We start from the raw sequence: 24,383 nt of genomic DNA on the forward strand, positions 1-24,383 counted from the left end.
TGTACTGTGACATCACTGTGTGTATTATCTCTGTACTGTGACATCACTGTGTGTATTATCTCTGTACTGTGACATCACTGTGTGTATTATCCCTGTACTGTGACATCACTGTGTGTATTATCCCTGTACTGTGACATCACTGTGTGTATTATCTCTGTACTGTGACATCACTGTGTGTATTATCCCTGTACTGTGACATCACTGTGTGTATTATCCTGTACTGTGACATCACTGTGTGTATTATCCCTGTACTGTAACATCGCTGTGTGTATTATCTCTGTACTGTGACATCGCTGTGTGTATTATCTCTGTACTGTGACATCACTGTGTGTATTATCCCTGTACTGTGACATCACTGTGTGTATTATCCTGTACTGTGACATCACTGTGTGTATTATCCTGTACTGTGACATCACTGTGTGTATTATCCTGTACTGTGACATCACTGTGTGTATTATCCTGTACTGTGACATCACTGTGTGTATTATCCTGTACTGTGACATCACTGTGTGTATTATCCTGTACTGTGACATCACTGTGTGTATTATCTCTGTACTGTGACATCACTGTGTGTATTATCCTGTACTGTGACATCACTGTGTGTATTATCTCTGTACTGTGACATCACTGTGTGTATTATTCTTGTGCTTTAGAGCGACCAAAATATTAATAAGCTTTCCAGATACTCAGATTAACTGTTTAATGTAGTCATTGTAAAGTGGGGCCACACTTCCAGTTTCGCTATGGTGGCCTTAAGGCTGCTTGTTCCGAACCTGAACGTTAGCTTTCTCCCATCGTGTATCAGAAAGCGTCTTTTAGACCTGATCCTATAGGTCAAATTGGTTGCTATACCCACGAATTTAGAGCAATAACATCATATGAACATCTATGAACAGCACGTGGCCAGCAAACACATAGTTAATAGGATTGTGTCTCCCGCAGCAGAATAACTTGGACAGCGCCAGCGTAGAATGTCAACAATAGGTTTTTTTTTCCTATTGAAATGATGTTATGTGACCTTAAGGGAGAATACGGTGAAGTATTTATCCCTCACAGAATCGCAGCCACATTCCGTATCGCCTCCAAATCACAAGTAAAGTTGCTGGAACTAAAACAGAAGTGCAGGGAGTAAGTGAGTCCCCCAGCTCCAAATATATCCCAGGCTGGAAGCCTTCCAAGGCTCTATAAATTCACCACTAATTCTCTCGACTTCACTCTTTGTTGGCTGTGGCTCGCTTCAATGCATTGCAACGCGTACAAATGTAGCAGAGCTGAGTTTGTCTTTTCCTGTAGACTAGAGTTGACCTCTCTAAGAAATAGTAAAAATAATCCCCAGTTGGAATCCCATAAATGTTGTCACCCAGCTTTCTTAAAGTCCTGAATGTAAAAAGATATATGGCTAGATATGGGAATGTAGCTATTGTTAGAACTGCGGTCTGCAGGGGTAATAATCACTACAAGGCCCAGGAGCCTGAGGGGGCCCAAAGGCCTCTCTATAACATAACCAAAAAACTTGAGAGTCTTCAGTAGTTGATACCTTTTTTAATGGCTAACTAATAATGAATGTAGATTACAATGTTATATAACATAACCAGACACCAGTAGTATAGATGTCACATGGTAGGTGACAGACAGAGTTTGTACTGGGGCCAGAAACACATGAAAGGTTACGCCTATACACATGAAAATGTAAGCGGTCACGCTGACAAATTTTGCATCAATTAAGCCAGAAAATGCAGTTCTGTAGAGATGCTCTGCAGTCTGGTGTACAGACATCCCGAGATGTCTTCTTCATAGTTTTGGTGCTGTACCACACACCAGTCTTAATATATCAGTCTAGAATCTAAATGACAAGATTGTGATTGCAATTGTGATGGCACCAAATTTATGTTGCTGTGCTAGGATTCAAGTATAGATCAGTATACAGGGAGCTCCCCCTACTGGTGACACAATCACATTATCACATTATTTAATTCTATATTTTCTCCTGAACTGCTGAGTGGGGGAATTTGGATATTATTACCACCCTCCAAAGAGTCCGTCTATACATTATACAAACCGTAATGAGGGATTAGGACGGAGCTAGGACTGAGAACTGCATATATAGGAATGGCGACTGTACATCTAACCTGAATATACAGATTCTATCAAATGCTGAAAGGTATATACAGCATACAGATCATGCAGAGTGACATCTAATGGATAGAGTCGTAGCTATGGGGGTGCAGGGGGATAGATAGATAGATAGATAGATAGATAGGAGATAGATAGATAGATAGATAGATAGATAGAAACTGTAATAAAAGACATAAATATTTTCTTACATAACAGTGCCACTTGGTAATAGTTGGTGATAAATTGTACTATTAGCACAGGTACAGAGCTATTATCCCGTATAATATTACTTTATAATGATTTATTAGCCTCCACTGTGTAATGTGAACACTGTGTCTACATTTGCAATTCATACCCTTTAAGCCATGCTATGTCCCTGCACATTATGTGCCAATATCCTGTCCCGCCACACTGTGTTCTCCCTGCATTTCCTTCCCTCTCCAGCCTCGGTAATGACCTCTTGGCTCCTCTTTACCCCCAGCATCAATGTCACATGTTTTCCTTGTGCTGAAAATGAAAACTGTCAGAGGTTGTACACTAAATCTCTGCTGGAGTCACACGGCCGTTCATTCACATCAGCTGCTATAAATGTGCAGAAATGAAAAAAAACAAAAAACACTGAATATAATTCCAAAACTATGAGGGGATCAATTTTGGGTAAGAGCAGATTGGGGCCAAATACTGCAAGTGCAGGAACAAAAGTACTGGACAATTCTGACTGCTCAGCTTCTGGAACAGGGACTGATGTGACTATATGCGTACTAGGCAGGGGTGGGCACAGGTAGCCACTGGCTTAGTGCAAGAACAGCCTATAGCCCCTTTGACCTCTAATATACCATCACAGAACAACCCGCAATCATAGGGAACTATGAAATGCGTTATCTCAGGTCATTACATGTAATTTAAAAGATAACAAAACCTTGCTTAAAGGGGTCTTCCAGGCTTTATAATTGATGACCATTCCTTATCATAGCTCAGATCATTCACTTGAATGGGGAAAAGCTTCTATCAGGACATGCAACCGATGAACATGACATCACATGGCCTGTGAAGTGGAAGGAGATGTCCGTGGAGCAACGCTGCTGCCTCAAACAGCTGATCCACGGGGGTTCTTGAGGTCAGACCGCCATGGATCTTCAGTTGATGACCTATCTTTGGCCACTTGTAGCGAATCACACCGTTGCAATCAGCATGTAATCCCCTTATAGTGTGGCTAGGGGATAACATAATATTCTCTCTCCTTACAAGGGTTATGCCATGAGAAGTATTTATCCTCGATCCTTAGGACCCATTGGGGCTGAGTGTTGTACTTTGGCTAGTTCCGTTTGCGTCCACCAGGGGTTTGGATGCATTCACGGCAGAGATTAACCTCCTTCTTTTCAGAATCAGTGGGGGTCTTAAAGCTCAAACTCCCACCAATCAGAAATTTATCCTCAAATAGTAAATTTGTATACATCAGTGGTCCATCACCAATTTTAGTATATTCTCCTACTATAAATTAAAGAGGACCTTTCACTACCTTCTCCAACGCCAATTCTTTGCCTTCTTCAATAGGTGCCCCTTCTCTGTTTCAATTGTTTCTCTAGGCCCCACCATTCCTGGGCGATCAGTGCTGTTCTTTTCAGCAGCCAATATTAATTAGGCTCTCTTCAGTCAGGTGGGCAGTCCTTGCTGTCTGATTCAACTCAGGACGGCCCACTTGACAGTAGAGATCCTATTTAGCATATTGGATGCTGAAACCAACATCACCAATTGCTCAGGAACGGTGGGGGCTAGAGAAAAAATTCCAACTGTGCCAGAATCAGTGGAGCGCCGCCTATTTAGGGATGCAAAGAGTTAAAGATACTGGTGGAAGGTCATTTTTTAGTTTCACAGATCTAATTATTTTTGTACCCTGTATATTCAGTACTTACACCAAATCGGCATATGCCCTTGTGCTACTTTTGTGGGGTTTGCACACTGCAGGAAATTGTCACTTTACATATGTGTATATGTACGGTGTGTATGTTTGTTTACCGTGCTTACATATAGGGGGCATCACCATGTGAAGGCGGGGGGGATATCCTTACAGGCAATGTTGACATGAGTCAGTCTTAAGCGAAAGAAAACAGCAGAGTTTAAGGGTCACCGAGCACAAACCCTGAGAAAGTCCATTCCTTCATAGATCACTATTTGTGCTGCACTGAAGCGTAAATATACAAAACACACAACTATTTACACAACACACGCGGTTGCGGCGAATCAGCGTAACTTAATCGCATCTGGAAGACGTCTCGATCTTTTGTATTTTTGTGTAAACTGTTTTTACAGAATTGATCCAGAATCCTAAAGGACATTATAGTCTATAAACACTGGCGCCATAGCATTGTGTACAGACAGTATACGGGACAGGTTATCCCTGGTCTGAAGAGCTTACAGTTCATTCATTGCCAGAACTATTAGGGGTGACTCACAACCCTGCTCTCCTGACGCAGACAAAGTCAGTCTTGTTCGGCGGATACAGGAGATTATCTGCCGTCTATACTTTATAATGGAGTCGTATATAATAATTATAATACGGCCTTTGTCGGTAGAGCATTAAAGAGGCAGAATATAAAGTTCACGTTGGCCAGAATGCTTTGCCTTGAAGACCTAAGTTGTCTTTGCCTTCATCTGTTGAATAAAGTTCATTGAAACAATACGAGTAGGCCTCGTTTATCCGTATTGTCTAGGAACAAGGGTATCTTTGTTGCCCAAAGCATCTCAGCTTTAACTGTAAACACATCAGTTTAAAGGGGTATTCTGACTCTATTAATAGTGCTAATGAGGGGTCCATATACATATCGAACCTTTACTCTCCTCTCCATAGGCCTCTGTTTCCAATGGCAGCAGCTCCGCTGTTCTGTATACAAGCCCCCTGGCTAATGAAGTTCTGTTTGTGCCAGGTGACCATTGCAGCCAAACACAGGCCTGACAAATTAATTGTGACCACTTATGCCTGTGATTGGCTGCACAAAAAGCTGGGGGACTTCTAGATTGTAAACCAGACCCGGTAATCCAGGGAGAGGCGAGTAATGTTTATGACCCTGTCAGCAAAGAGTCAGAACACCCCTTTAAGAATGAAAGCTGAGCTCTGACTGGTTGCTATGGGCTGAAACGGTCTTACTATTAGGGTATGCGGTAACGCATTATAGTTCTTCTTGCAGCGCTTTAGACAGAGAGTTCGTCGAGCTTTCCTCTGCGGACTTTCTGTTTCAATTACACCTTTGTGGAAACCGACAGTATTTACATAGGTATAATTGACATGCTGCATTTTCCAAAACTGGGCCGGTTTTGGAAATCACAGCATGTCCACTCCTCAGTTTTTACTGCAAAGCGTTCATGGGATTCCCCAGAATCCCATCCACTTTGCCCTGACTATAAAACGCCACGGGCAAATCGCTGCATTTACGTTCCAAGGGGTCCCAGCCTCAAGGAGCAAAACACTTGAGTCAAAAACAGGGACCGTCCTTCCAAAAAAGGGACAGGGTTCGTTCACATCTGCGCCCGGTACTCCGTTCTGCAGGTTTCCGTTTCCTGCACAAAACAGGGCAGGAGACGGAAACCTGCAGGAGTCTCTCTCACCAATTCATTTGAATGGGTTTGAAAGGTGTCCGGCCGTGAGCGCCGGTGAGCGTTTTATGCTCTACGCGGCGAAACCGTTTTTTTTTAAACCGGACATAGAGTCGGACAGGCAGTACTCTGAGTCCGGTTTTAAAAAAAACTGTTTCACCGCGGAGAGCATAAAACGCTCACCGACGCTCACGGCCGGACTCGGCATGACAGGTTCCGTCTTCTGCACGAGGAAGATGGAAACCTGATAACGGAGACGAGACGCTGGTGGTTTTCTTTTAATAGTCTTTGCCAATATACACTGTATCCTCTCTCTCCATTGACCCCATAATATTATCTTCTTCAATGGAGCACGTTGGATCCCCAACATCTTTTTGAGACAAATCATGTTAGAGACTATAGCACAGAGATAGCATGCTTGTATCAATAAACTTTATCTACAAGAACTAGAAAAGTCATTAGAAAAAAAAATAAAAAATCAATTGTCTATTGCAGTTTTTTAATGGTATTAATTTCTGGAGGTTTACAGAACGCTAATGGTTAAACGTCTTTGCAAATTGCAATTTGGAAACTGGGTCAAGATCTGAGGGACTGTAGGGGCATCTTCTATTTTGTTACACATATAGTCATACAGCATGGACATGTATAGCAACGCATACAATCCCTGCAACAAGATCCCAGCTCTGGAAGCAACGTGTGAATTGCAAAGTTTACAGCTGCAGTAAAGCGTAACCTAAATGCTAACCCCACCGAAACCTTCACTTTCTGTCATTTCACTTTCCTTCATGTGGAGGATCTTTTCCTTGGGAGTAACAGAGAGCATTTTCTGCCTGCTGATATCCGATAGTCTATTTTGCAGAAGGAATAGCTATAGTATCAAATGATGGAATTTTCTTAAAGGGATCCTTCAAGTTGAGACGTAAAGGGTTAAGCATTATGAAAAGCTGTGCATAGTGCATCTATATATACAGCAGAGCGGTTCTAAGCTCAGACTCCGACCCACCGCCTCTGAGACTAATCCTGTTACTCACCGTTGATTTGCCTGCTACTCGAAGCCAGAAGAGGTTGAGACTTGGGAATTGCGTTTTCTTCCTCCATTGTCCCTATAACAAACAGCTGACGGCTTTTTTTTTCAACCAAACTTTAAAAACAGGAAGAGATTACGGAAAAAACAAATGGCATTCCAGCCCGGTCTAATCACACTCCCAGGAAAAAGAAGGTCTCTCGGAGGACTGACAAGCTCGAATATAATCTGCCTTGGCTGCAGCTTCTGCCGCTGGTACAGTCCCAAGGAGGTTCTCAGCGAGGGCCCCAACAGGTGATGGGCTTCTCTGCCCACTACTCCACATATAGCTCCAATGACTGCGACGTTATGAATGGAATCGCTTCACTGGGGGGCAGAATTGTACTGACTCATAATCCAGAGAGCGACATTAGTGTTTTTGTAGCTGGAGAACATTGCTATAGGCACAGCATGTCTCGATTTTGTATTAACTTTTGATTTCCAGTTCTCTCTTCTTGACCTGGCGACCCTTGACTCATCCCTTCGCGCTGGAATACAATTACCACCCACGCTCATGAAATAAAAGGCAATATTATACCATATATTAGTTCAATATATATCACTTAAAGGGGTTTGCAACAAGATGTGCCACAAATTTATGATAGAGGTCCATCCTCCCACCTTGACAGAACAGGATCTCCTGATTCCTATTGTAGAAGATGAAGAGGTTGGGTGGGGGTATCAATGGAGAAGACTACGGACATCTCTGGATGTGTGCTTTGACCTGCAGAGTAGATACAAGGAAAGGGAAACTTCTGTCTCACGATGGGTAGGGGTCTTAGAATTCGGTAGGAAAGACATCAAAAAAGTGGTACCCAATTAGTTACCTAAAACATACTTGACAACGCTCCTGCAAAAAGGGGTGACCTCCAGCATCTCAGAAGAGTTGGCAAATCTCCCTGGTTCTCTGTTATTTTATAAGTGGTGTGGGAAGTACACATCACAAAGTAATGTCACAAAAGGGGGGAATAGAGGGTAACACCTGCAAATGAGACAGGGCTATACTAGGAGAGGGTGCGGTTGCCGAAGTGCCAAGGGTCTCCCAGAGGCCAACTTTGCAAAGTTGCCAAGAATGACTTACAGTATATGCATTTCTACCCAAGACATTTCCATGGCTCAAACATGGATATACTATCTTTAGAAATGAAGGGGCTTCACAGCTTCCTTTAAAGATTATCCTAAAACAGTGGATTACCCATATGACAGCTATGCCTGCAACAACGTCTCAACCAAATATAGGAACAGGAACACTATAGGCTCAGAAACTCGGTAGTCAAACTTTCACGGCCCCTACTAAGAAAAGTCCATCATTGTTTAAAGGGAGTCTACCACTACCATGTAATGCTCACTGGTCACTTAATAATATTAATTAAGTAATTAATTATGTATAACAATTTTGCCCTGTCTGTATTAGAAATCAGCTCTCCATGCACTGACATTCAAATGTGCCTGTGATAGACGTGTGTTTATAGCCAATCTGGAGAGACAGAGCTTCAGGGAAAAAGCATGGAGCAGAAGTCTGAGCCAACCAAAAATTTCAGGATCTCAATAAAAGTCATAAAATCACATTATATGATACCTATGAGTTAATAACATTTTTGACCATAATTATTTTGGGTGGAAATGTATTGCAATACCTCTTCTAGCCTTATGGTGTGCTGTTATATTTCATTAACACACTTAAGACATACAATATGTTTGCCCCTAGTGGTAGAAATATGTACTGCAGGCATTTCAGCTCTGCAATACAGTAATGACACAACGACCCTGGACCATTTTTCTAACTCTTTGAACCCAATATTTTCTTGTTTGTCAGTTTATCATTGTTGTTTTTATATACTATAAAATTTTGGCTAATCCCATCGACAGTTCCACTGTAGTGCATAGGATAAAACTATATAAAGCTACTCCATTCAGTAAGTATGGCTCGACGTATAAAAAACTTGTCTGCACTAGCCTTGGGAACTAGGCGGCTACTGATGATATTAACATTGCTATAAATTATATTTCAGTAATAAGAACAGTCCATGCGAATGTGAAACGCAAACTAAGCTAAGAATATCACCGGTTATTAACCGAGATCTATTCAAAGGAAAACACCAGTAATTTCACATATTAATCCTTTCATTTGGGTCTCAGGAGTTGGCTGGCCTCCCAGAAAGAGGAAAACACGGATACAAAGAATTTATAGAAAGGAGGTCAGGTCATGGATAACTTGATCAGGCGTCTGTTACCTGCAATCATTCGATGGTGACTGACACACTTTCCGAAAGTCTAGGCCATAACAATTTACATAAGGACATGCCTAAGTCAACAGGATATAAAATATTTTAAAAAATGCAGGAGAAAGTTTTGCATCGTAGGGAGTGATAGGCAAACAGACTAGCCACTTTCATGACAGGATCCCTTGTCAAAATCAAATGCATAGAGGACCTTTCACCGCCTCCACCAGCTACATCCTTTAATTGGATTCCAATTGCTGATTCCAATTAGAATTTTTTTCTCAAACCCCCTCCATATCTGAGCAATCAGTGCAGTTACTTTTGATGCCTGGCAAGCTAACTAGACTCTCTATTGCTAAATGGGTGGTGTCAGATAGAAGTGACATTATCTTCCTCTGGATCTCTGAATCATAATCCCTTGGCTACTCCTGCCTGACACCACCCACTTGACATTAGGGAGTTTAGTTAAAGGGGTTGTCCCATCACAAGGATCCTATCTATACTGCTTGTTAATGTAAGACTTTTCCTAAATACACTGCTTCAGCAAAACGGCTTTGTTTGTCCACTATCTTACTTTATTCAATTCATTGTTGACACAGACCTTGACTTATCTGCTCAAAAGTCAAGTGATGTATCTGCTGCTCTCAGGGGGAGGGAGGAGGAGCTAAGTGCAGGGAGCGAGCCTGTGTCTGTAGCTATTCCTGTGTAGGGGGGTAGTTTACACTTTGGGGGGAAGGGGCTGCCAATACAGACCCGGCAAACCGTTGTAATAGAGAGGCGAATTTCGAGGAGGGTTAGACGCCAGCACAGGTGCCGGGGCCTGCGACATCGCTACGCTCCTGCCCTGCATGAAGCCAGCAGCGGCAGGAGTGATGCTGCTATTCCGGATGGGGGTTGGGGGTGGGGGCGGAGGAGCGGAATAGCAGCATCACTCCTGCCGCTGCTGGCTTCATGCAGGGCAGGAGCGTAGCGATGTCGCAGGCACCTGTGCCGGCGTCTAACCCTCCCCGGCATCCGCCTTTCTATTACAGTGGATGTTTAGTGTAGTATATACTAATATACAGGCACTGATTTTATATACTACATTGTAGCAGTCTATACATTCTATATACTAAAATAATACAATTCATTGCGGACGTGCTGTGTAAATGGAGAGTGGACCCTTAAGAACCCACCACTTAGTGAAATGAAATATCTGCTAAAATATACTTTGCTATTTTAGAGGATTAATAAGTTCCGATCTGACTTCATGTTATACAGGTCCAGGTTTTATTTCATTTCTGTCCCCCATAGAGATTAATGGTAAAATTCAGGAACAGGTAATGTAAAGTATTTTACCAGGAAAGAATAGTGCTGCATGCTGAGTTATTCATTGCCTTTCCAATGATCAAGACCTTTATGGTTTGAATAGACTTGAATGGATCCCTAAAAAAGCTGTAATACCCAAAAATAGCTAGCTATGATACCCAAAACCTCTATTCAGGATCAGTACTGTACCAAATAATTAAACACTTGCAGAGTAGGCTGTAACAAAGAATTGAAAAATGGACTTAAAAAAATAAATTTGGAAATAAAATAGAACTCTTTAAAGGACCAAATTCGCCAACTCCAACCCTCTGTCTGCTTCGATAAATGCCGCTCCACTGATTCTGGGACAGTTGGAATTTTTTCTCTAGCCCTCACCATTCTTGAGCAATCATTTCTACTAGTTTCAACACAATTATGTCCTCTGCTATTAGGTGGGCGGTTCTTATCTCTTTGCTCCAGCTAAGGACCGCCCACCCAACAGTAGAGAGTATAAATGTGTTGAAAGTAATAGAGGTGATTACTCAGGAATGGTGGGGACTAGAGAAAAAATTCAACTGTTTTAGAATCAGTGATGCGGCAACTATTGAAGGATATAATAGGTTAGAGTTGATAGAACTGGTGAAAGATCCTCTTTAAAGTTTACCTTTAGCCCAAAATCTAGGCAAACTCTTTCTAAAGTTATCTCTTTGCACTCTAGATTTCTTTTGCTTTTGGTTTCTGGGACAGGAAGTGTGACGGCCATATTAAATTTCATGGTGATGGATTTTTTGTCACCCGGTCACCCAATATCCTCCTCCCACTTTCAGAGCTCTCTAAAAGTAAGAGAATCTCTCATCTATTGTGCTAATACATATAAAAGTGACTATGTATATATAGAAGGTATTAGTATTTTTTGCTGGGAAGCAGGGTAGGACTAAGGTTGGGCCCACCACACAAAAGGATTTTGGGGGCACACCCTTCAACAACTCCAAGGAAACAGACCATACTACCCTTCACATTTGGGAGTCTTGTTCTAGACCATTATTGTGTTAGAGCCTGGGCCCACCAATGGATCCTCTGGTACTTTGTGGGCCGGTCCGACACTGCTGGAATGTGATGGCAGCTTCAGCAGTGGGAAGTAACTGGCCACTTCTACTACTTTTACTTTTCTGAGAATATTTGCTTTACAGAAGAAAAGAACCATTGACAGGTGTGAACACGTATCATCTATGGATTGCACTGACATTGCCGGAATCTCGTATTTCTGGATGGTTTGTCGTTTTAAGAATGTGAAATGGAACACAATGTTAGCCTTGTATAGGGTAAATAGGAGGAGTTTAGTTGAGTATTTTCTCAGTTACTTTAACCTTTTTCAAATCTTTATGAAGTTTTCTAGATTCTTAAAACTGTTCGTTGGAAGCAAAATAAACTAACGTGACTCTCACCCTTGTTGGCTGTTGACGCCCTTGTGATGGCTGTTTTTGTAACAGATGTTATTAAAAACAATGCCTTCCTATGTGACTGTTCACATGTTCAGGAGTGACAGGTCTATTTATGGACCTCAATAGACTCAAGTCTAAGAGCGATCTATGAAAAAGGGTCCCACACGGATATCAATCCGTCGTGAAAAACACAATTGGGGAAGATTTGTTAAAAATGTCTTAAAGCAAATCTGTCTTGCCCAAAGGAACCAGATTTCATATTGTATCCTAAAAAAAAATAGAATTGCACCTCTAAATCTACCATTTCACCCCCTCCAACATCGCAAACTCTTTGCATCATTCAATAGGTGGAACTCCACTGATTCCGAAGCAGTTGGATTTTTTTCTCTAGCCCCTACCATTCCTGAGCAACTAGTTCTGTTAGCTATGGCATTCAATATGCTAATTAGATTCTCTAATGTCAAGTGGGTGGTCCTTGGCTGGAGCAGAGACAGAGACCACCCAATAGTTTGCACAATTGTGTTGAATCTAGAAGAAATGATTGTTCAGGAACGGTTGAGGCTAGAGAAAAAATTCCAACTGCGCCAGAATCCACGAAGCAGCAACTATTAAGGAGTGCAAAGAGATGGCGTTGGGTGAATTGGTGGAAGGTCCTTTTTAAATGCAATGTACAATAGGCTTTGGTCATTTTCTTTACGATGCAAAATCTTACAATAATATTTGTTTTCCTTTTGTCTGGACTTTTTCTTGGCCCATCGACCAAGTTCAAAGCTAAAAACTACCAAAAGTCCTCTGAAAAAATAGCACTTGGTAATTTATGGACCTTGACAAATATTTCCCTTCTCTTTAACTTCTCATTATTATCTTTGTGATAACCTTTAGTGCAACAATGGTCCATTTAGTTATACTAAAAACATTAGTCATCCAGATGAGGCCAGACTACCGGGCCGAGAGATAAGTGATGAATGGCGGGTCGTATGTTTACGTAGGGCAGGATGGATTCCATTTGTACACGCTCAAGTGATCAAAGGTAACTTATCCCTTTGAATTAGAAATTTACAAAGTCATAGTTAATGATAGGCAGCAATAATTAATACTCTACAGAACGGCGCAGAGGTGAACGGATTGTACAAAGTCTCAAGTCATGTGAACGAGGAACCTAATGAGGATCTTTCATGATTGCTATTTTAGTACTAAGTAATAGGATAGGAGCCTGTGGGATGACCGCCAGATTGTGGAGATGTACAGTATTGTAGCTTAAAGGAGTTTTCTGGCTCCAAATGCATACTGATAAGATATCCTATGGGGGCTTGATCTGTAGGGGACTGACACCCACACCCCACACAGATCAACTGCTCCCAGGTATTGCTGTGAATGGGGAATGGAAATAGCTTTGCTCCTATTCAAGTATAATTCCCCTGATGGCACCGCTATACAGTGGATAGGGCTGCAGCCCCACTTGTATTACTTGAATAGGGGCACAGTGCCTCTATATGCTGCCTCTAGGACATCCCCCCTTAACCTCATGCGGGGTTATTGCCAAACCAGTATATCAATACCAAAAGGAACAGAATCCCGGCTGTGGACAGCGCTGTTCGATCTGGTTGGATCTCATCAGCACAGCGTAGGGAAACTGGTTTGGCTGGGTGAGAGACTTTAGACCAGGGTCAGGGAATAGTAACACTCCTTGAGGAGTGTTCACCTTTGCAGGCGTACGGTAGACTTACAAAGCCATTTTCTCTCCACTAGGGGATTATGGGGAATATGCAAATCTGTTTCCCAGGATGTAATTAGGAAAAAAAAATGCGTCTGTACGCTGCCTCATAGGACAGCCCCCTTAATATCATGCATGACTTTTTCAACATGATGTGGGGTTATTGCCAAACCAGTATATCTATTCCAAAAGGAACACTTCAAGCAGCACTTTTCTCTCCGTATGATTCGTGCACACTGCGCGGAAAACACATGGACCCCATTATAGTCTATGGGGTCCGTGTGGTTTCATTGCTCACCATTTTTTAATGCATTTGGTATTTTGTTCAGGAAGTCCGCTTGGGGACCCCTCAGACGAAACACCGAAATATTCTTAACATAGGGAACATGACCTCAGGTCACATATCTACTCTATATAGTCCTACTGTATATACGTTGTCTTCTGCTTTTATTCAGCAAATCGTCATGGCTCCTGAACATAAGAAGCGTCATGTGTGTGAATTGTACTCATCTCCCTCCTTGGCAGGATCAGAGCTGCACATATGGCTATGTGAATAATTCTCACTTCCTCCTCCATATTTATGTTCCGATGTATGAGTAACATACTGTCCAACATCTCCATAACATTTCCAGAGACACTTTACTGCTGGATAGCTTTCTGCACACACATGCTACACACATATGGAGGATTTACCTCCCACAATGTCTTCAGATCAAAAATCCAACGCAATAATGTAACCTCCAACTGCAAACTGTTTGGTACACCCGGGCCTGGTCATGTTTGTTGAAGAACCTGTTTTTGGCTGTGGTTGTCATCACGAGCCATAATATATAGATTGACCAATCCTGATCAGAGATATATTTCTCGAATATTCAATATGTTTGCCTGTCAATTTTGTTTCATACCGGAAGTGCTATTATTATAATATTCAGAGGTGCAGAAACATACTAAACACCCGTACTCACCTCTCCTGGACTCTTTCATGGAGTCCAGTGTTCTTTCCAGGATGTATTCTGGCCTCCTGCGTGATGTCAACGTCAACAGCCCCACGGGAGTGCTGAGGCCTGTGATCCCGCACATGGGGTGTCAACACCCTGGAAAGAACCCAAAGTTATCATAAGGGAGCCCTGGAGAGGGGAAATAAGGTGAGTATGACTGTTTATAATAATTCGAGGACCAGGGGAGGTGCAGAAAAATAATATTCTGGGGTTTTAGGAGACTACACAGCTTTTAACTCCTTATCTTTCATGTTCAGTATAGGTCATCATTAGGAGATCAGAAGGGGTCCGTGACAGTTATTTGAAGAGTCCCCAGTGCTTCTGCAAAAGCCGTGACCCCTTTATTGTATATATTGCATGACCCTGCAATGCAAAGTAATTACAGCTTCATTACATTCACTTTTATGGGCCCAGGATGGAATGACATCATGTGGCCACTGTAAATCAAATCTTCTATAATATATACAGTGAAGGGGTCACAGTACACACGCAAGCACTGAGGTCCCTTCAAACAGCTGATAGACAGGGGTCCCAGATGACAGACCTACACCGATCTCTTATTGATCCTATTCTCCTATCCTGAGGTCAACTATTTTTGGAATTTCTTCAATAATATTTTACTACACTATGGGCTGACACATGAACGAACAAGTAAAGTTATGAATCAGTAGGAAGATATATGAATGGTAGAATCTTACTTGTCCCATAGTTCATACTGTACCTTGGGGTGATTTTCTGACACTGGATATGGGGTAGTTAGCTATCTGGAATGAGAATTTAGGATTCCAAGCAAAACATAATGTTCATGCCTTGAAGTAAATTATGTGAAAAAAGAAGATTCCATATACATCTCGGACCTAGTAGTCTAATCACAATGCTATATTGCATCCATATCATAAGATGTACCCAAGGAGTCCCAATGCACGTAATGTAAAGTCATAGGGAGGTAATATAATGGGTCCAATAATGGAAAGACATCTCCTTTCATTCATGGTTTGCTCTGAAGGACTCACCGTATAACATCCCCTAAAGGTGGCCACACACAGTAGATATACTGCAGGGTGTCCTGACTTTATTCCTGAAGCCAAATATCAATATTTTAGATTTCGATATGCCTTAAACCATTCTCCATACACCTTAGATGAACCTCAGCAAACCTGCAGCTGTATAGTGCTGCCCCAACTCTTTGTTATTCTCTTCCTTTGGACAGTGGAAGGCTGTGTATCATAAATGTCACTCGAGTGTATCAAAGGGCTGGGGTAACAAAATTATAATGGGCAACCATCAAAGGAGATCAGAAAGGAATCAAAAAAGTTTACCTTAGCCTCAAAGAGGTGAAGGTGAATGGTGGGCCCTCCCGGCTTTGGGGCCCAGTCGATCCTATACTTTAACAGGCAATTGGAATACTTTGTGACTGCCCGGTTCTAGTTTTGTCTTGTTCCTGCTCTCCTTATGCAGGGCACAAAAATTTCACCCCACAGGTGAACACTAACCTATATGTCCAGGGGGCAACACGGTGGCTCAGTGGTTAGCAGTGCAGCCTTGCAGCGCTGATGTCCTGGGTTCGGATCCTGCCAGGAACAACATCTGCAAGGTGTTTGTGTGGATTTCCTCTCATTCTACAAAGACATACTGATAGGAAAAAAAAATTTACATTGTGATCCCTATATGGGGCTCACAATCTACAAAAAAACCCTATATGTCCAAACAAATCTATAATATCCAACTTCCTCCAGATCTCTATGTTATCTTAATAGTCGCCCTTATAAAGTACCTCTGGCTGCTGTTACATCAGTGATGAGAAATTACTATCCGGCCTCTCGCTGCCATTTTATACCTAATTTATTTTTGATGAACTTTTTTATGGATAAAGAGAGGCGCATGAGCTGCACGACTACATCCGTGTGACAGAGATGAGAAATGTGATAGATGGCGGCAGCATGGGTGCCTAATGGTTGGCGTATATTTGCAGCGGACAGGACAGCTAGCGCAGACTGATACTGGTGACAGCAATATAGTACCCGAGCACTTCTATATTGGTTTTAATCAAGAAGGAAAGGTTGCCAAGACTTTACAACCAAGGCAAGTGTTAAGATCAGGGCTACAAAGGTTTACAATGGGATCGCTCTTAGAGGGTTGTCCACAGTTGGTGTTTATGGCTTAAAATAATGTTAAAGGGACATAAACCTGAAATATGAAGGTAATACACAAGGATAGAAGAGCTAATATCACCAGCCAGAGTCTATGTCGGTGTGTCTGGGTGTTACGGTAATGTAAATCCTATTAGGCTGCCCTATTTATGCCTTCTTAGGTCAATACAGCGGACGGATAACTTACTGTATATACTCGAGTATAAGCCGAATTTTTCAGCCCAATTTTTGTTCTGAAAAAGCCCCCCTTGGCTTATATTCGAGTTCAACTGAATTCCAAGTGGGGGAAGAAAAAACAGTCCTCAAGCTCAGGGAAGGGGCAGACAGACAACCAAAACACCCCCTCCCCTTCCCCAGCATCTACTGCACCCAAAAACTCCGACCATTTTAATTTTTGAAATTTTCCAGTAGCTGCTGCATTTCCCCCCCTCGGCTTATACTCGAGTCAATAAGTTTTCTCAGTTTTTTGTGGTAAAATTAGGGGCCTCGGTTTATATTCGGGTCGGCTTATACTCAAGTATATACAGTATATTTATATATAGGGATAACTTATATTTACTAAATTTGAAGACGGTAAAATAGGGACAGATAAGTCCCACCCCAGACCACTCAAAATGGCCCTAAAACTGGTTGAGCTGCTACCTTTTCTGACAGAAACATGCCAAAATAGCTGGAATTGTGCCTGAAAATTAAAGACTGTCCTGGAAAATTTGGGACCATTGGCAAATATGATAATTACAAGTCCAACGTATTTGTTCATTAGGTGTCATTAGCCTCATGGCATGGTGAAAATTTCAACAAAATCAACCCACCTGTGCCAGTTTTCTGACATAGAAGGGTATGTGTTAATGTGGAACATCTTTGGCCCAACTCATCCCCCACTTTCTGTGAATGTGGGAGGAGTGGGATTTGGGGTTCATCACCCACAAACTAGTATTATACTCTGGGTTCTGTTCCGTTCTGGAGTGATTCCCCTGTTGTCTTTGGTGCCTTTGGATGATGTCACAGGCGTGGGTTACGTTGGTGTCATCATGCATTGAGACGCTGGTCTGTGACGTCATTGAAGAGGCCTGAAGACAGCAGGCAGTCGCGCTAGAGGCCAGGAGAGGTGAGTAAGGCTGGATTTTATTTTATTAACCTTCCCTGAGCTTCTGCTTTGAAGAGACACCAGAGTATAATAATGGCAGATTCGGTTAGGTTGTGTTTGATCTGAATGAAACCTTTGGATGAACCTAGCGAGAAAAATCTTGCGAGGTTTGTCCGACAAAAAACAAGTACCATGGCCCTTCATATCAGCCCCTGGCTCCTGCTATGGCCGTCTCTGTTTCCCCTTCAGCCCTCCAGGAGGCCCAGTACGTTCCATATCACGTGCCTGACAGCGACAGCCTTAGGCATGCTGTTCATCGTCAGCGACATGATATGGGAAGAAGTGGAGGCAGCCAGGGGAAGGAGCAAGGATAGGTAGTCAAAAAAACAAAAGGTACAGGGGCCGTGAAAAACACTGCGGTCGTGTACATATAGCCTAAGTCAAAGAAGGAACAATACAGGCTAGAGCTACAGCTAGAGAAACAATACAGGCTATGTTGAAAATTTTTCCAGCAGGAGCAACTGAAAAATAACACGATACGTAATGAAGTTATAATTCGAGAGATCACAGGTTTTAGTTCAGTTCTTCTTAGGACACATTATGATGGTACTGACTGAATGGGGTAGTAAAGGGTTAAGCACGCTAGTCCCTTGACCTGGAACACCGCCAAACCATTTAACAAAATAAACCATGCCCCATCTATTGTCTAAGATCATGTTTCCTCAACTGATCCTGATAAAAATAGGTTACAAAGAGAAAAAACTTTTCCTTAAAAAGTTCCTTGAATAACAAGAAAAGATACAATCGTTCATGGAGGAAGTCCTGTAATGCAGCGCCATACAAAGGAGGGACGGAGCGCACAAAACAGTCCCAAATGCGATGGGCAGGAACCTGGCGCGATTTCCAGTCCACTAATTGGTAAAATACCAGAACTTTCGTGCCAAATAACAACTAATAATTCACATGCAAATAGACCCGTGTGCTGCTTGAACAGATAAGAAGAATAGTTTGCTGTAATTTGAACACTTGCCAGTCATTGCATTTGGCAGAAAGTCAAGTATTTTGGGTACAAACATGAGCCAGCCGTGATTTAAAGGGTTCAGCGATTTACAGGGAATTATAGAACATATGCTTCATTGTATGTGAAATAGCAAACACTCAATCTCTACGGTAGATATGAGTAGGATGGAGGTGTGGATAGATGGATGGATAGATAGATAAATAGATAATAGATAGATAGATAGATAGATAGATAGATAGATAGATATGAGATAGATAGATAGATAGATAGATAGATAGATAGATAGATAGATAGTAGAGAGATAGATATGAGATAGATGATAGATAGATAGATAGATAGATAGATAGATAGATAGATAGATAGATAGATAGATAGATAGAGATAGATAGATATACATAGATGTGAGATCTATCTCTCTAGTATTTATCTATCGTATCTATCTATCTATCTATCTATCTATCTATCTATCTATCTATCTCCTATCTATCTATCTATCTATCTATCTATCTATCTATCTATCTATCTATCTATCTAGTATCTATCTATCTCTCTTGCTATCTAGTATCTATCTCTCTATCTATCTCTGTATCTCCTATCTATCTATCTATCTATCTATCTATCTATCTATCTATCTATCTATCTATGAATCTATGAGTTCCAAATAAGCAAAAGTGTCTTTTATTCCAAGTAGTTTTTTTCATGGTATGAACATTGGAAGAGTCCATTTTCCTAGGATTTGCACCCAGATTACACTTTAAACTGAGCTGTTGTTGACGCTTTTTCTGTCTATGTATTTTACTATCTATGGGCATACAATCAGGGAGCTTACACAGTCAAGGGGCTGGTTTCTCATGTACAAGGCATAAAAGTCACAACTGTTTGTGCAAATGACAATTTTTTGTCTTTTTCCACCACCTCCATCACTTTCCCAAAAATAGGAGCTGGTGCAGCTTTTCCTCCAGGTACATGGCCCAGCAAATTTATCATAAAATTTATCATGGTCCAGTAGGAATTACATACAAACTGCACTATGTAAAGTTCTAAATAAAGATGCTCCATAATAGTTTTTTCATGAATTTACTGAAATATTTATGTCAGGAGAGGTGATATGTCCTCTTTAAGGGGGATCTTTCACCTCCTCTATCAACTCCATTTCTTTGCATCCTTCACTCTGTGCCACTTCATTGATTCCAGCGCAGTTGGAATTTTTTCTCTAGTCCCTTCCTTTCCTGAGCAATCCGTTCTGTAAGTTTCAGAGACTACTATGCTAGTTAGGCTCTGTACAGTCTGATGGGCGGTCCCTGATTCTCTGCTCTAATCAAGGACCGCCCATATTATAGTAGTTATCCTAATGATCAATTTCTCAGGAATGGTAGGGGCTAGAGAAAAAATTCCAACTGTCCCGGAATCTGTGAAGCGGCGACTATTGAAAGATGCAAAAAGTTGGCGTTGTTGGAAGTGATGAAAATTGCCCTTTAAGACAATCGTCATGCAAGGATTCACCCATAAAATATTACCGCAGAGGCATCTGTCCTTGTATAGGAAATAGTTAAACCTGTCTCATTCAGTTACGGAATTGTAGCTTTGAGAATCGGCCTTAGCTTTTACCTTTGAATCACTGTTCTCTATCACAAGTTTCTTTTATTTCCAAAAATGTACAAACTACACAGGAACAGCATTGATGTCTTTGAAAAGGAAGTACAAAGGAATATTTTACTTATTCATCAGATTTCCCTTCGTCTGCAGTCAGTGATTTGCAAATTTTAATATAAATTAACCTACAATAGGGGAAAAAAAAAAACACCTTCCCAATAATTTAATAAGATTTTTTGGTGCATTCCGTTACCTACGGAGACACATATCAATAAAAGACGGAAGAGAAACAGTAAACATCGGGAGATATTTTGCGTCCATAGAGAAGGGCCGACTGTAAACGTTCCATACAGCTCTGCCGTTCCAACAAGCGCTAATCATAGGCAATTTTTCCGGCATTGAAGAGACTAACAATGGCAGGCAGATTTTATTTATTCTTTTCCAATAATTGTCGGAAATTTAACAACAGAAAACAGCATAGGCCACAGCTGTGCAGGCGGTAGTTACCAATCAATACGGGTATTGCTGCGGATAATGGCGCTCATTATGGAAATCACACATTCCTATAGAGCTGTTCACATTGTAAAATGAATAATTTCATGGTAGAAAGTAGAAAGGATTGGCTGATGGCGGTCCTTATGGAGCCGCTATGACATTGTGTTTCTTTTGCATTTTCAAAAAGTTTTTCCGATTTTTCTTTCCATAAGTTACCAGGGTTGTCTCAGGAGAGGCACTGATGGGATATCACCAGGATAGGCAAATAATGTGCGCCTTGTGGGGAGGAAGCCGCGGTAGAACCAAGTTGTCGTGCTGCGACAAAGGCGCCGTGCCATTTTGTCTCCCGCTGATTCCTCTCGACTTTCTTTGGAGACCACGTTATAGTCATTGACTGACATAGCTAACAGGGAACAAAGTAGGACAGCGCCATCCTAGCCTAGCCTCTTTAGTTCTAGCAATCATTGGACATCACAGCGGTCATATCCCACCGAGTAGACATTAGAGGCTTATCTTAAAGACGCGCCACCAATATCTATCTTAAGGCAACCATTCAATGGAGAAAGTCACAAAAAATAGACTTCACATCGGAACGTTTACAAGTCTCATAGTAAAGGTGGCCACCAATGATGTCAACCAAAGCCACCAATTTCAGCAGGATCCACAAACCATCTCATGTGTATAATGGCCTCCCAATTCTGAAGACACGTCATAAGAGAGAAGGATTTATAGTTGGATTTCAACATGCCCAATCTGTTTATACTCGGCTATATGCCAGTGGTATTTGGCGGTAGCTCTTATTAATAACAGGGCTGGCCAAGAGTGCATTTGGACGATGGCATGAGGTAGAGTGACCATGAATGATGTGCGTGGCTAACCTAAAGCGGCCTACATACAAACTGCTCTCTGTTGGATCCAAATATGAAGAAGGACCAAGAAACGGGCAACATTGAGGACCATACACGTAGGGGCTGGCAAAGAAAACTTACTGCAGCAGATGAAAGATAGGTCATGAGTACTTACCTTCAAAGCCAAAGCAGTGCCATCAGTTGGGTATCGGCAGAAACTAGTAGGACCCAAGTACACCTATCTACTGTTCACAAAAGTCTAGCCAGAAGTGGTCTTCATGGAAGAACCAAGAACAAGTACTGGAAGTCATAATAGGGCCTCCAGGGATATAGCCCTGATCTCACCATCACCCAGTCTGTCTGGGATGACATGAAGAGACAGAAGGATTGGAGCAAGCTTACATCCACAGAAGATCTGTGCTTGGTTCTCCAAGATGGCGGGAACAACCTCCCTGCCCTGTCTGCAAGTACCGAGAAGAACTGATGGAAGGCAAAGGGCAAAATTCACACCAAAATTCACATTCTGCCTTAAACTTTTGCACAGTACAGTATATCTACTTAATGGAAAACTTTCCGAACCAAACAACGCCTTTAAGGTAGTTGAGGATGGCAAAGATAAATGAAGTCCATGATAAGTATAACTAATGTCTCTTACACTTGTAATGTGACTTTCCCGTGCATTTGCAGATAATACGGCAGATGTTTCATAATTACCTAAAATGTTCCAATAATTGCACCGAATAAATCGTGGCCTGGAATATTAATTATCATCTGCTACATTTAAGAGAAAAAAAAATGAAATATCCAGTGAGGCTAAAAACATTGCAAGCCTTGGAAATTCATCTGTAGCATTAGCTAGTATCTCCGAGACACATGGGGAACCTCTCAGGGGATCGGTGTACTATGGGTTTGTAGATGTAATGTATTATTTAAGCCTCTTCAAATACCTGCAATGTAATAAACACACACGGATATATTCACCGCTATAACAGGATACAGCGCTTTAACCCCTTCGTGACCACCCGCTGAATTTCTTACAAAAAGTAATGGATCTCTATTGTATAATAGCTGGCGCTGTGCACCAAACCGTGGCATCTCCATAAAATGGGGAGCAGATGGCGCAGTTTTTATTGCCGAATGTTGCAAATTTGCCACAATTATGAGTAGACTGGAGAGAAATCTTAAAGTCGTATTACAGTAGAGTGAAACCTCCTTGAGACGATCATCCTACATGGCATGAAGAAATGGTTTTCTAGAGAGGTGGTCTTCTCAAAGAAGATGGCTAGTAGGGAAAATTGAAAATCTGTGCTCAGTGCACTGCATGGCCATTTTACTGTGGCTTCCTGCACTGGGACAAATTTATTAAGACTGGCATATTGTATGCCAGTCTTAATAAACGACCTGACTAGCGCAGGGAACAAGAAATTTGTATAGAGAATGTGACCTGTTCACAAATCTGTTGGAGGTTCCGCTGCCAGAACGGATATTTATGCCAAGTAGGAACTGGCGAAGGTTTCCATTGTAAATCATGACTGGAAACTGGCATGAGGCTTAGTAAATCAGCTGGACCGACTTGTCCCCGTCTCAATCTCTGCCATGCAATTCCCAGATTTGCCAAATGTGGCAGGAAAGGTGCAGATCGGGCGCTTATATGGGGCAAGTTTGGCACAAGAAAGGACCATGCGCAAAATGTTTGCCTTAATAACATCCCTCTATTCCAGTTTTCTGATGTAAATGGGGTGATAAAATCCTCCCCCTGGGTGAATATCAGATCAGGTCATCAATATATAGTCTTGGACAACATTTTAAAGGGGTTTTGTGTGTGTGTGTGTGTGTGTGTGTGGGGAATTCTGTATTGCATATACTGCAGCAGTAGTAATATCGTTGCGGGTCTCCCAGTATGCTGATACCTGGCTTTTCATAGTACCCCAATGGACTGGAAGTTTTCTATTTTGGATTGCTCTGCTGATTCCCTATCTCTGGTAACTGACCACGTTCAACATCGAGTACAAGCAACAAGAGGCATGGTCGGTCATGTGACAAAATATCGGAGTATCAGCAGAGCGGCCTGAAATAGAAAACTTCTGGTTCCCTGGCAGTACTGTAAAAAGCTGGGTATTGGATCAACGGGGAACTAGTATCTATATTAGTAAGGGCTCATTCACATCTGCGCCCGGTCTCCGTTCTGCAGGTTTCTGTTTCCTGCACAAAACAGAGGCAGGAGACGGAAGCATGTTTCAAGCCCATTCATTTGAATAGGATTGAAAGATGTCCGGCCGTGAGCGGCAGTGAGCGTTTTATGCTCTCCACCGCGAAACCGTTTTTTTTTAAATCGGACACAGAGTCGGACATGCAGTACTCTGTGTCCGATTTTAAAATAGCGGTAAAATGCTCACTGCCGCTCACGACTGGACCCGGTCTGACAGGTTTCCGTCTTCTGCATGCAGAAGACGGAAACTACAGAACGGACTGCCGAACGCTAGTGTGAACCTAGCGTCAGCTGACCCTTCTGCTGCCGCATTTACATGGCATAAATGTTTCTTCCATACATAATGGTTAACTGCTAAGGGTTGAACGATTAAGATCGGAAAAGATCAGATTCCGATCGGTGATCGAGCAAATTTTGCAATCAGGATCGGTTGGAAAATGATCGTAAATTGGATTTTGAAATCTCAAGATCGGCTCAACCGTAAAAGTGACTTTTCCCATAGAAAAGTATTGACTAGGCTTGAGCGATCGGGATCGGAAAAGATCGGA

The 24,383-nt window shown here is 41.9% G+C and overlaps 1 protein-coding gene across 8 annotated transcripts in view; it reads right to left on the reverse strand.

Annotated features, from left to right (window-relative positions):
* KIAA1217 (KIAA1217 ortholog) overlaps positions 1-24,383 on the reverse strand; it is a 411,023-nt gene that overhangs the window by 211,553 nt on the left and 175,087 nt on the right. The window contains exon 1 of one of the 8 annotated variants that reach the window (XM_075271665.1): positions 6,738-6,960. The exons of the other annotated variants lie outside the window; for them this stretch is intronic. Within the exon in view, the coding sequence (XP_075127766.1) occupies positions 6,738-6,804 (67 nt within the window). The 5' untranslated portion in view covers positions 6,805-6,960. Of the gene's footprint in view, positions 1-6,737; positions 6,961-24,383 lie in introns of those variants that run through there. 8 annotated transcript variants of the gene reach the window in all.

Source organism: Leptodactylus fuscus, chromosome 4 (genome assembly GCF_031893055.1).
Source record: "Leptodactylus fuscus isolate aLepFus1 chromosome 4, aLepFus1.hap2, whole genome shotgun sequence".
Lineage (NCBI taxonomy): Eukaryota > Metazoa > Chordata > Amphibia > Anura > Leptodactylidae > Leptodactylus > Leptodactylus fuscus.